The sequence below is a fragment of the Apteryx rowi genome, unplaced genomic scaffold (assembly GCF_003343035.1).
Source record: "Apteryx rowi isolate R43461 unplaced genomic scaffold, aptRow1 scaffold_647, whole genome shotgun sequence".
Classification (NCBI taxonomy): Eukaryota; Metazoa; Chordata; class Aves; order Apterygiformes; family Apterygidae; genus Apteryx; species Apteryx rowi.
In genome coordinates, this window is record NW_020450924.1 from 238,025 (window position 1) to 249,483 (window position 11,459).

Genomic DNA, 11,459 nt, shown 5'->3' on the forward strand with positions numbered 1-11,459 from the left:
GTGGCTACTGTATTATGTACCAAGTTTTATTCATTTAGTTAGTTATGTATATACAAATTGAGACCATAAAACATTTATTACCTTCTTATTAATCTTACCAGTAGTTCAAGTCTGTCTGTGCATTTTCCTCTTACTCCCATTCAGTGTCTTTCTAGAGTTAGTACAGTTTCAGTTGAACATGCTGTCACATGAGATGGTTCAATCCTTAGACAGTCAAAGGGAGCAGACACCCCATTCCATTCCTCAGCAGTAGAAAAACTCATCTCAGCCATGAAAATTCATCTGCTGCGAAAGAATTTGTAGTAGACCACACCTCCCAGGATGGCTAGTTCCAGGATGATGATGATTGACAGCAACAACTTATTTGTGGTTACTCTAGAGTTTAAAAAAAATAAATTTGATCACCATCTTACCTTCATTAAGGCCAGAAGGCACTGTTTGAATACCTGTTAACAAGCAGGAAAGGGCAAGCTCAGTGTTTTTCCTACTGTTTTTCTGGAAATTCTGCTTAAATATTCTACTTCAATAGCAGTAGCTCTGTTCCCCCTCCCACCCCCCCAACCAAGTACAAAGAAGGTAGATCAAAGTGCTCTACATGTGCCTATTAGTTCAATTAAGCAAAAAGGGAAACATAAGTTGAACTTTTCCATAGGAGCTGAATGTGCCAAAACCCACATTGTGGTGCTTTTACTAGAAACTGTAGCAGTTGAAGTAGAACTATAAAACTTCTGAATAATATTGCACTTCCCCTATTGAAAATTACACAGTTATCATAACTTCTCTTAACAACAGGTATACAGGAAAGGTTGTTAGAATAAAAGTACATACTTGAAACACACTTCTCCATGTACTGGTTTATAAGGATATTTAAACCACAGGAGTTAAGAAAATGTGGAGACATTTAAGCAACCAAGGCCTAAGTCATCAAAACAGTATATGGTCAGGCTCAGAGTTTCTGGTATGACAGTTTAGCTACTCTAGAGCATTACTGTGGGCTAAACAGATTTGTCTGCGTCATCCAACAGCTAAATCATTTAATGCTGTAGTGATTTATGGCACAACTTCTGACCTTAATAACAAAGCATTTCATGAGAAGGTACTATATTTTAGCAATTCACTATAACTTGCTTATGTCCAAATCCCTCCCCCCACAGTTTATCATGCATGATGGTTAAAGACACAATATTATCCTAAATGAGCAGCACAAATTCAGTAGTGTTCAACTATCATGTACTTCACTGAGCAGTTACTAGAGAGGAGAAAACATGAATTATCATCTATGCATTTGCACTGCACTCTGTTTACACACTCCCTGAAACCTCCCTGCAGATCCAGCTGACACTGTATTCCTTATTTTTTGCCTTAAATTAGTAGGCAATGATACTACCTCCTGAGTAACTGCTCTGGTACAAGTCAGTCATACTACTCACCTCCTGGACATAGTACGCAGAATCTTACGACTCTTGCTTAAGTTTTCACTTGTATTCACCAACTAAGAAGAAATGAAAGTTATTTACCAGTTAAGTAAGTATACACCAACTCTGTAAAGATGCACCTGCAGGCAGTTGGTATTGAAATGTTGCAATTAATAACAGATTCAAGGCTAGCCATATATTTTCAAAATCCAGAGACAACATTATTGTTCTCCAAGTACAATACAGCTGAAGACCTGGAGAGCTGTCTCATTACTAAGGAAGAAATAAGACGTCCAGATACACTTTCCCATAGATACATACAAACATTATATGCAATTTAGGATCACTTTCTGCCCCCTTAGCTAACCTAAAAATATTGGAAAGTTGGTATTAGTTCCTTCTATTAAATTTTGTTTCATTCATTATTCAAGTTGTCAATACCAGAAGAAAAATGGTATTGGCAAGTCCTTCCCTAGCGCACTTCTAGAACTTTTTGAAATGCTATTATGTTTCTAGCAAGGAACCATTTTGCACTGGTAGGTCTAAGTTAGCCATTAGATTTCAACTTCAAACTGTTAATAACTAATCCGTTTCAGCTTTGTAGTGCTCAGAAATGAATTGTTAGGTATTTGTCAGTCAGCTATTAAGAAAGAAGTAATTAAGGTAGGTTATGGACAACTAAAAAAAGCCGTTGTCTCACACACAGACTGAGGACTCATGATGTGTGGTCACTGAAGCTCTCCATGTAAGACTTGGTCAGTCCACTTCCAAAGCTTCAAGATAAGTGAAAGGCAAGTCAGGTCATTTACCATTACACCACACAAGACACCTGCTTGCAAAATTCCCCTTGTAGTTTAAGCTCCTACCCTCAACTGCAAAACTGACCCTGTAGGTACATTTATTTTGCACTGAGATGCACTGGGCCAAGTTCAGAAGAAAACTACCAAGTCCACTTCATGCTGGATTTTGGATCTTTGCTATGAAAGAACCAGCAAGAAGAAAGTCTGTTTCTAGTTGGTTTGTGTGTGTTTTAATACAATTCAGCAATACAATGTATAAAATGCTTATTATAAAAAGCATAGTTTCATAAATAATCTCTGGATAGACTGATATATTTGAAGGACTATAATACTTTTTTGACAGAAAAAAATTGGAAAAAAAAAAAAAACACCTACAAACCTTGAGACCACATTTCCTTTCCTAGCCTCCAACCCAAATTTGGCAGCAGGGCAAATCAAATTCTAACTGAAAGTGAAAAACTACTTAAACGAAAAAGCTACAGTCTTTGTGGCAATGAGTATGGATAACTCCTGAGAAAAGGGGTATGCTTTCTGTTTCGGCTGCATGCACTTACTTGTCTCAGTGTCCCCCTGCAAGTCACTCACCTAAAAGATGAGTAGATCAGGAGGATGAGGAGCAGGCATCCTGCCTGATACCAACATTTAGAGGAACTTACTAACTGCCTTCCAAATCTAAACCATTACCATTAATCTTTACGTGCTGGGCAATATCTTAGCATTTTTGATTAGATCAAATTACTGCTCTATTTTGAGGAGGTACTGTAGGTGTGGTTTCTTGTTACATAAGAGATCAAATTCTTCTGTGTACTCACTCTCATTTCATCACTGAAGCAAACAGTATTTTAGGGACAACTTTTCAAAGGCAAGACTAAACTGTAGTTGTGACCAAGTATGCAAAAGGCTCAGGTTCTTACTTACGTACTAGAAGTGCTCTCATTTACATCCTGTTGTGGGGAATACAAAATCTGTATACTTTAAGCCATTCTAAATTAACAAATAAGGTACATTTAGATACTTTCTTTAACAAAAATATCTTCAGAGCTACGTGTTGTGAACAGGACCTCATGACATTGCTAAAGAATTTTTAATTGTGACTGAGTAGTTTATAAATAAAGTTGTGTTATCAGTAAGTTGACCCGGTTTTTATTTAAATAGTTGCAGTGTCACAGAAGATCAAGGATCAATAACGTGCATCTTATGTCACTGATTAGAACAAAAAAAGCAAAATACTGTCAAGTTAATTGAGCTATTCAGTCTTAACATCGCAAACAAGTAACGGTCAAGCCTGCCAACCAGCAGCCACCTGCTATCGCTTCTGGTGTTAATGGTTTACACTCTCAATAATTCTAGGAAGCCAACAAAATCAAGCAAGAGTGAGCTGGACTCTGCTCACTTTAGTACTTCACCATAAATACTATTCTAGCTTTGTTGTATGCTTTCAAATGTAAATCTCTAAGGGTTCTTGCCTTCAATAGTCAGTGGCCTAACCTGAACAAGTAAAGCTTTGTTGCTGATAATGGAAATACCCATGAACGTGGGTTCTTTTTTGAACATGGATCTTCCTTAGGGTGAAATCTAAGCACTAGAAAACATCTTTTCTCATGCAGTGAGCTCATTCAACACAAAAATCTGTGAATTAATCATTTCAGAGCAACTCACCTCTCCAACAATAGTTTACTCAAAAGAAATGCTTTAGGATTTGACATCAAACTTTCAGACAATTTGAAGCAATTTAAGCCATTACAGTTTTAAGTTATTCATTGCTGAGCCACTTCCCCTACTGGCCCCAAGAGTCTAAGAGACCTACTGAGTCTCTAATCAATCAGTTTAAAAGGCCGGCTAACAACTAGTTTAGCTTCTTTCATCAGGCTTAAATAGCCACAATGAGAATAACATCAGCATTTGTATTTTGGGGAATCACTAGTACTGGGTTCAAAAAAATCAGAATAGCTAGTTCATTTCTGCAGTCTTCTCTCAGTGGCAAGTACTTGTTACTATGAGAATTTAAACTGCATTGGGATAACCAAAATGCACGTTCCCCCTCCATTAGCAGTCTACAAGTCTGCGTTCCTCTTTCCTTCCTCACTGAACCCAGGCTTTTACACATTTTACTGAATGTCTGGCTCACGGATTTCATTCCTATGAGCCATGCCATAGGTATGGGAACTATCATATTGTATTGCCTGTATACCACAGAAGCAGCTTGGCTATACTAGGGCAGAGTGGTGCAAACTCACAGTGCTGATGTTCAGATGCTAGTTTTGTGATGTCCCCTTGCAAGCTACAGAAAAATAGCAGCAGTATACAGGTCTAAGCACCTAGTCATGCGCAGACACTGTAGCAGACATTTGGCCGTCATTTGGGTACTTCCATAGTGTTTATTCTCCTTCTATGAGCCCAGCGCAGAAATGTGACAACCTGGATTTGGTCTGTAAAAACATCAATTGGATTACCATGTCCAGGGAGGTCTCCAGCAGTAATTACTGGCACACAGTTCCCACTAAGCTAACATCAGGTTGTTCCAGTACAATGCCCACTGTTTCTCTCCTTACTCTGCTCTTGGTGCGTTCCAGTTGCTCTCGCTGCTCTCCAAGTTCTTCAATTATATCAGTACCAATCTGATCTGTTTCAGCAGCAATTCGGTGTGAGCGCTCAATGCTCTGAGTGGCTCGGTTTAGGCTGTCTGTCCCCTGGAGAAGCAGCACCCTCTGTGACTGCAGATTAGTCTGAAAAATAAAGTGTGCCTAACTATTAGACATAGAAATAGAGATGCATTAGGCTTCTGACATATTAAAAAGTTAAGATGTGATTCTGTCGGACGTTCATTTGTATTAGTTGTAAAGACTTCTTAGGTTAATGGATGTAGCCCAGTTAATTTTGAAATAGTTCTTGTTCACTTCATAAAATCATGACCAAATATGATTCAATCTTGAAAAAGGATGCACAGTTAAAGAGTTAAGACATTTAGTTACAAAAACTGACTTTTTTCCCCCCCTTTTCTCAGTAATTTCCTTTTCTACCAAGGGATATTTACATGAAAATAATATCTTTGCTTTCCAGGTGCTAACTTTTCCTTTTATTCATATCTAAACTCAGTCTTATTTGTGAATTCACAATTGGTTGCTGGGGGAGATCATTAAGAGTTTACACAGTCAAAAGCATTATGAACAAACAGCACTAGCAGATGGACTGCTAAGTAACAAAGATCCTCTTTTCACGGCAGCAGCTTCAGCTAAAAGATAAAAAATGTTTGCTGACCTTGGAGCCAAAAGGAAGCTCAAAATAAAATATTTTCTTAAACCTCAGAAAGTCTAATCTACCATCCTGCTCTCAGGTATTATAGAAGAGGAATCAAATGACAAAATTTACCTAGCTACAGTAGAATGAGATATTAAAGAAAGAGCTACCCTGAAAGCTTCCTTATTTAAGAACAAACAAGACAACCCCAACTCCATGAAATTTTTTCACAGATCACAGCACTTGCCTTTGAAGATGGCAAGCAAATTCAGTCTCAGTAGCTCAGATATATCTAAGCAAATTTGGTAGTAAGCAAAGAAACTGGCGTATTTCTTACATTGTAGTAGCATATCCATAGTGAACAAAGTGCTAGAGGATGACTTCTTAGGTTGTCTTTAAACTAAGATCGCTTAAAAGAGAATTCTACCAAAGAACCCATATAGTGCATGTGAGTCACACACTTGGCTAATTTTAGAGACTAAAACTACATCAGTCAACAGCATCACTTCTGTGCTTTCAGTGCTGCAGGGAAATGATTAAATAAAGCATTTCAGTACATGCAACTAGTCTCTAATATTCGGGTTTTAAAAAATATGCCCTGTAAGATATTAACCAGATGATACCCAAAGAGTACTATTTTGATTATAATAAATCATTATTTTAGATCAAAAAAAGCTCTCTCATGAATTCTAGGTGTTCTTTCTCCTCCCTGAGATATTCATTTTACATGCAGAGAGATACACAGGGAGTTATGCAAGCACAGAAACTAAGTAGATTAAAGTAGAAACATTATAAATAATACATCTGGAATTATTTTCGTTAACAATCACAGAACTTTAAATACAATTTATATCTAATGCTCACACTCTGTTCGTTTTCTGTGGAGAAGATTCCATATTTTATATCTCCTTGACTTCCAGGGCCCAATCCCAAATCTGTACTTCTCATCTCTCTCTGGAACATGGAGAGGTCTCTTCTGTAAGCCCGGATTCTGCTCATCATTTGGTTGCGGAAAGGCAGAGGAGCATATTTCAATTCTTCCTCCATCTCCTGCAGCTTTAATGAAAGAAAACGTGTTCATTTTTTAAAGCACCATATTTATTCTTACCAACAGCCATACTCAAAACTCACCAGCACATGAAGGAATTCACATATTTTAATGGGAATTGGAGGTGGGGAAGGGAAAATTAACCCCAAACTATGTACCCCTCATCTAGTATCAAGTATACCATTCTGTTTAAAGTTACTCAACGCACATGGATAAATTTATGCCAGATTTACAGTCTCTTGCATCACATCTTAATGACCTAAAGAATTTTTCTCTAAGATACTAAGTTTGAACTTCTCATCCCATCCTTTAATATCTTGCCGTTTAGCATGTTATTGGCACCATCCATAGTTTGATTTACATTGTCATATCCTATTTCAGCAGCATGTGTGAGTTTTGTTAAACAGCAGCTTACACCAGGAAATCACTAACTACGCAACACTTCAAAGAAATATTCACTGTCAAGCTTAATGCTGGACATCTTCTGAAATGTCACTCTAACTTCTAAATTTGCACTTTTCCCCTTCACATTGTTTAAACATTTGCAGGACAAGTATCAGCTTCCCACCATACCCATGTAATAGAGCTCTGTTGCATAGATAGGCATGCCACCAAAGTCATATGCCAAATGTCCAGGCCTGACTACTGGAGTTAGGATTTATAAACCCTGAGATTTTACAATGCATGAATTTTCACATAAACTTTTGGTGACAGCTGTTACAAATTCAGAATGCTTAAAGCTGTCTCCCAATATGACTTCTACACCTTATACATCATCAGAATCTATACACCTCAGTCTGGTGCAGTTTCTGGTGCAACTGCTGTAATAAAACAAACAAAATACAACACTCCCCAAATAAAAGGTATATTATACTGCTAACAAATATTTCATTATTAAGAAAAGGAAGTTTAATCCATAATATCTTGCCTAAAAAGACAAGTCACAGGTATTTTTGCATTATTTCATGTCACCTGCTGTCCGTGAAGTCTGTATCTTTTTACTGCTCTATACAATAGAAGTTTCATATATACAAAGTCCATGTATTTAACCATCATGCAATTACAGAAAGATCAGATGGGTTAAGATCGCCATGAAATAAAGACAGCAGAAAAAAGACAAAACAGAAATTCACTATGTGCTTTTGGCAGTGTTCCCTACAATCTCTAACATTTTTAACTGCACTGCTATCACTCTCCTTCACTCAACAGAGGGAAGCGATACACAAATTGAGCACTAATAAATAAATGTGTGTGTGTGTGTGTGTGTGTGTGTGTGTGTGTATACTCGCACTCACGACAGTCTTGGCCAACAGACACATTAATCGGATCAACAGATGAAACAGATAAAAAAAAACACAACTCACGTTTCCCTGCCAGCATAAGTACTTAATGAAAGTAAAATTTTGAAGTATTGCCCTTTTTAAGGCATCAGTGTTTCAACCAGTCACAGAGGCCACAATTCTAGACTTAAACTTACCGTTTCATTTGCTTCACGCTGTTTCTCATCAAATTCTCGAACCAGTTTTTTTCTCTCCTCTGTTGAAGAAAAAGAAGTATGTCAGATAAACTATAAATAAATTACAACAGAACTCAATCCACTATGGACAAGGAAGCTGACTACAGAAATCCCAGGCCAAAATTTACCATGAACAGGAACAGTCTGTTCTTATGACAACTTGAATAGGTTGGGGGCAGTGGGAGGAACCACCCTTCCACAGGCTAGCCACTAGCTTTGATGGACAAAAGAAGTCATTATTCAAACCTGGAATATTTTTCTGACCTATTATCCTCAACGCTCTACTCCGAGAATTGCACTGAGAAACAAATAACATGAAAGAGTAACAAAGAGGATGTGTTGGTAAACATCTCAAATGTTTCTTATTTTTGCATAAATTCTGCAAGATTGCTGGAGCTGAAACTTAATTTGGAATTGGACAGAACATGAAGTCAAGCTACATTTCCAAGTGATCCCTGAAGTTTCCAGCAGATACCATATTCTGCATTCTGGTAGTCATCTAATAAAGTTATGCGGTAAACAGGATAAGCATTCTAAAGCCCTTTGAAATTAAAGATGCCATCAAGGTATCAGATCAGGTCCCCACATTAATGCCCAAATGCTTCCCTCTTCTGAGATGAGATCAGTTGCTTGACTCAGCCAACAAAGCTATACATTTTAAATGTTTGAGATAGTCATTAGGTAGTCACAGATGTGCTAACATCCTCGTACCTAGGGCTTTGGAGGCCAAAGAATTGCCTTTCAGTACTGTTATATTTTTTAAACAAAACCTTAAGATATATTTTGCATCTGTTAAAAAACAGCATCAGCTATCAGACCTTTCTAATACCCAAGATGAACAAAAGCAGTATCAGGGAAGCAGAATTCTGAAATACCTCATATCTCAATGGAACAAAAATAAATGTTTTATAAGCTTTTGCAAAAGCACAAAAGAAGACAGACCACCAGAGGAGTCTTCTAACTTACTGCAAAATTAAACCAAATTCTATCAGAAATCTAATAAATATGCAATAGCCTAATTCATCTCTCTCTCAGGAGAGAGCAATTCAGTCTTAAATAAAACCTTGGGTAGCAAAAAATGCAGACAGTCATGTTGGTAAAACTTATCTAATTTGATTAAACTGTTTAGATAATGTTATGAAGACACCGTTGTAGCAAAAAAGAACCTGACTTTATAATAACTTTTGTTAATATTGTCCTCTGCATGAAAAGCAGTTTTTAAAGCACTAAGCTCTCAACAGCTGGATAGGAGAAAGGTTTGAAGTGATCAAAATATTGTAATATAGATCCTCTCTTATTTAGAGAAAAGTATATTTTAAACTGATCCAGGCTGTCTAGAATGCTTTCTTATAAATGTGAAAGGGAAAAAGTTTCTAGATCAAGGAATTTGTTATCTTGTTGACAGAGAATGGAATAGCATTTCCAAACTGTGTCCCTTAAAGATGGCTACCAAAGGACTAAAGATTGTCTTCCCTAGAGTTTTGGGAAGGTGTCAGACATCTTAAAGGACTATGTAAGATTTCTTTTATTGTCTCCTGAAGTTCTCAGGATCAGATATCTCAAGAGAGAGAGACATGCACACCCCATATGTACTGGAAGCAGACAAAGCACACTAGCAGAGCAGCATGCCTTCACCAGATAGAGAAATTCCTGACATATCTTAAACTCTTGCAAATTCTATCCAAAGTATTATGTTTTCTTTCCAGCAACAGATTTAAAGAATAAGATCATCATATTAAAATTTCACAGCATGTCTGAAATAATCAGTTTGTAATTATCTGTAATCTGTTGAAAAATCTGCAAGCATTGCAAAAACTGTTTCCTGTAAATACTGTTTATGTCCATTGCTCAAGACTATTACAGTTCCATGGAGTCTCGACAAAGCTCCACTTTACCAAAAAACTCATCACTCTCCTTTCTACAAGGAAGTGAGGATCTCCTAGAAGGAATTTATATTCTTTTAATATTATAAATATGCAATTAAATTACAATATAGAGCATTCTACTTCTTGTTCTATGGTACTTTTCAACATAAAGTAATGTTTACCGATGTTCTCAATAATCTCAGAGCTCTTCAAGTAAACAAGGATGCAAGCATGGTATTTTCTCATTCTTTTCCTTAAAGTCAGGTAATAAGAGTCAGATTCTGCATTTCAAGGCAGCAGAGACAGTCACCCTCCCATAAAACCATCTCCAAAAAATTTTATGCAAACAATATCCAGATTCAAAGGCCATTCTCCAAGAGAAGGTATGTTTTTTATTCTTGTTGACTGGTAGTGAAATTAAGTTAGCTTTGAAAGTTGTAATTTGCAGTTTTGAATGTCCTTCTTACGCCAAGTTTTCTGGAACCTTGATAATGAGGACTGTGACCCTGAATTTAACTCATTACTAAATGGAGAGCCCGATAAGAAATGGAATATTAAGTTTTTCAGAGCATGTGTTATCTAGCATGCAGAGGGGTATATTCTGAATGAACCAATTTTTTTCAGGATTTGTGATTTTATATCTAAATACACAGAATTAAGCAATTCTGGGGATCCCAAGACTAAGCTATCACAGAGCATGGCTTATAACCTCTACTCATTCTTCTAGTACAGAAAAGAAACTGGTTGCAGCAGTTCATGATAATTACGTATCACGTTTCTCATTTTAAATAAGTATTTAACCAAAAAGACTCAGCCACATTGGTAGAATTCTCCTTGTCAGATCACTTCCCTTTCTGGTTCTCAGAACACAACCAAATATTAAAAATTGAATTAGACACTACCAAGTCTTTACAGAGAAGTGTTCTGTCAGAGAGTGTTTTAACTGCTAGTATGAGCTCCATTACTTAGCAAAGAATTCCTAAAAAATTAGATTTTGTCTCTAGCAGAACTTTGTCTCGTTTGCTTCATATTAGATTTTTTCTAGGCTGTGAGTAGGGCACAGACCAGACTTTTAAAACAATCATTTAAAATAGGAAATTTCACTGGTAAGTCTATGAACAGTTTCAGACAGATGTACTGCTAAAAACAGCTTCTAATTCACCTGAGGTTTTGTACTTAAAGCTTGAAGCAAAATAGCAACATTGATGAAAGAAATGCAATTCAGGCAGTTCACTTAGAAACAACACGGAAATATGCCAAAACTTTTAAATCCAGGTAAAGTTCTAGTGCCACCAAGTAACAACCTCTCCACTGAGATGAGACTGAGGCTGAAAGCCCAGCACCAGCACAGCAATGCTTGGCTGCAGAGCTGAAATTTGCCAGGCAAGAGGAACTGCTCCACAGGAGGAAAGCGGCACACATGCCGACCTGTTCGCATATTTGGGGCTTTACATGACCATGCCCAATACTCAACAGTAAAGCTACCAGAAAACAGCAGGAACGGGAAAATGAGACACCGCGCAGCCAGAGCTGACAGAGCCACTGCAGCATGCCCTCCCAGGAGACAAGCCAAGCAAC

General features: G+C 37.3%; 1 protein-coding gene across 1 annotated transcript; it reads right to left on the reverse strand.

Moving 5' to 3' along the window:
- Positions 1–5: 5 nt before the first annotated feature.
- Positions 6–8,082, reverse strand: VTI1B (vesicle transport through interaction with t-SNAREs 1B). The gene is made up of 5 exons (XM_026084570.1): positions 7,978–8,082; positions 6,317–6,508; positions 4,768–4,941; positions 1,431–1,492; positions 6–375 (listed from the first exon to the last, which is right to left on the reverse strand). Exons 2-5 carry the CDS (start codon positions 6,497–6,499, stop codon positions 279–281), a joined length of 516 nt encoding a protein of 171 aa, XP_025940355.1. The 5' UTR covers positions 6,500–6,508; positions 7,978–8,082; the 3' UTR covers positions 6–278.
- Positions 8,083–11,459: the final 3,377 nt, after the last annotated feature.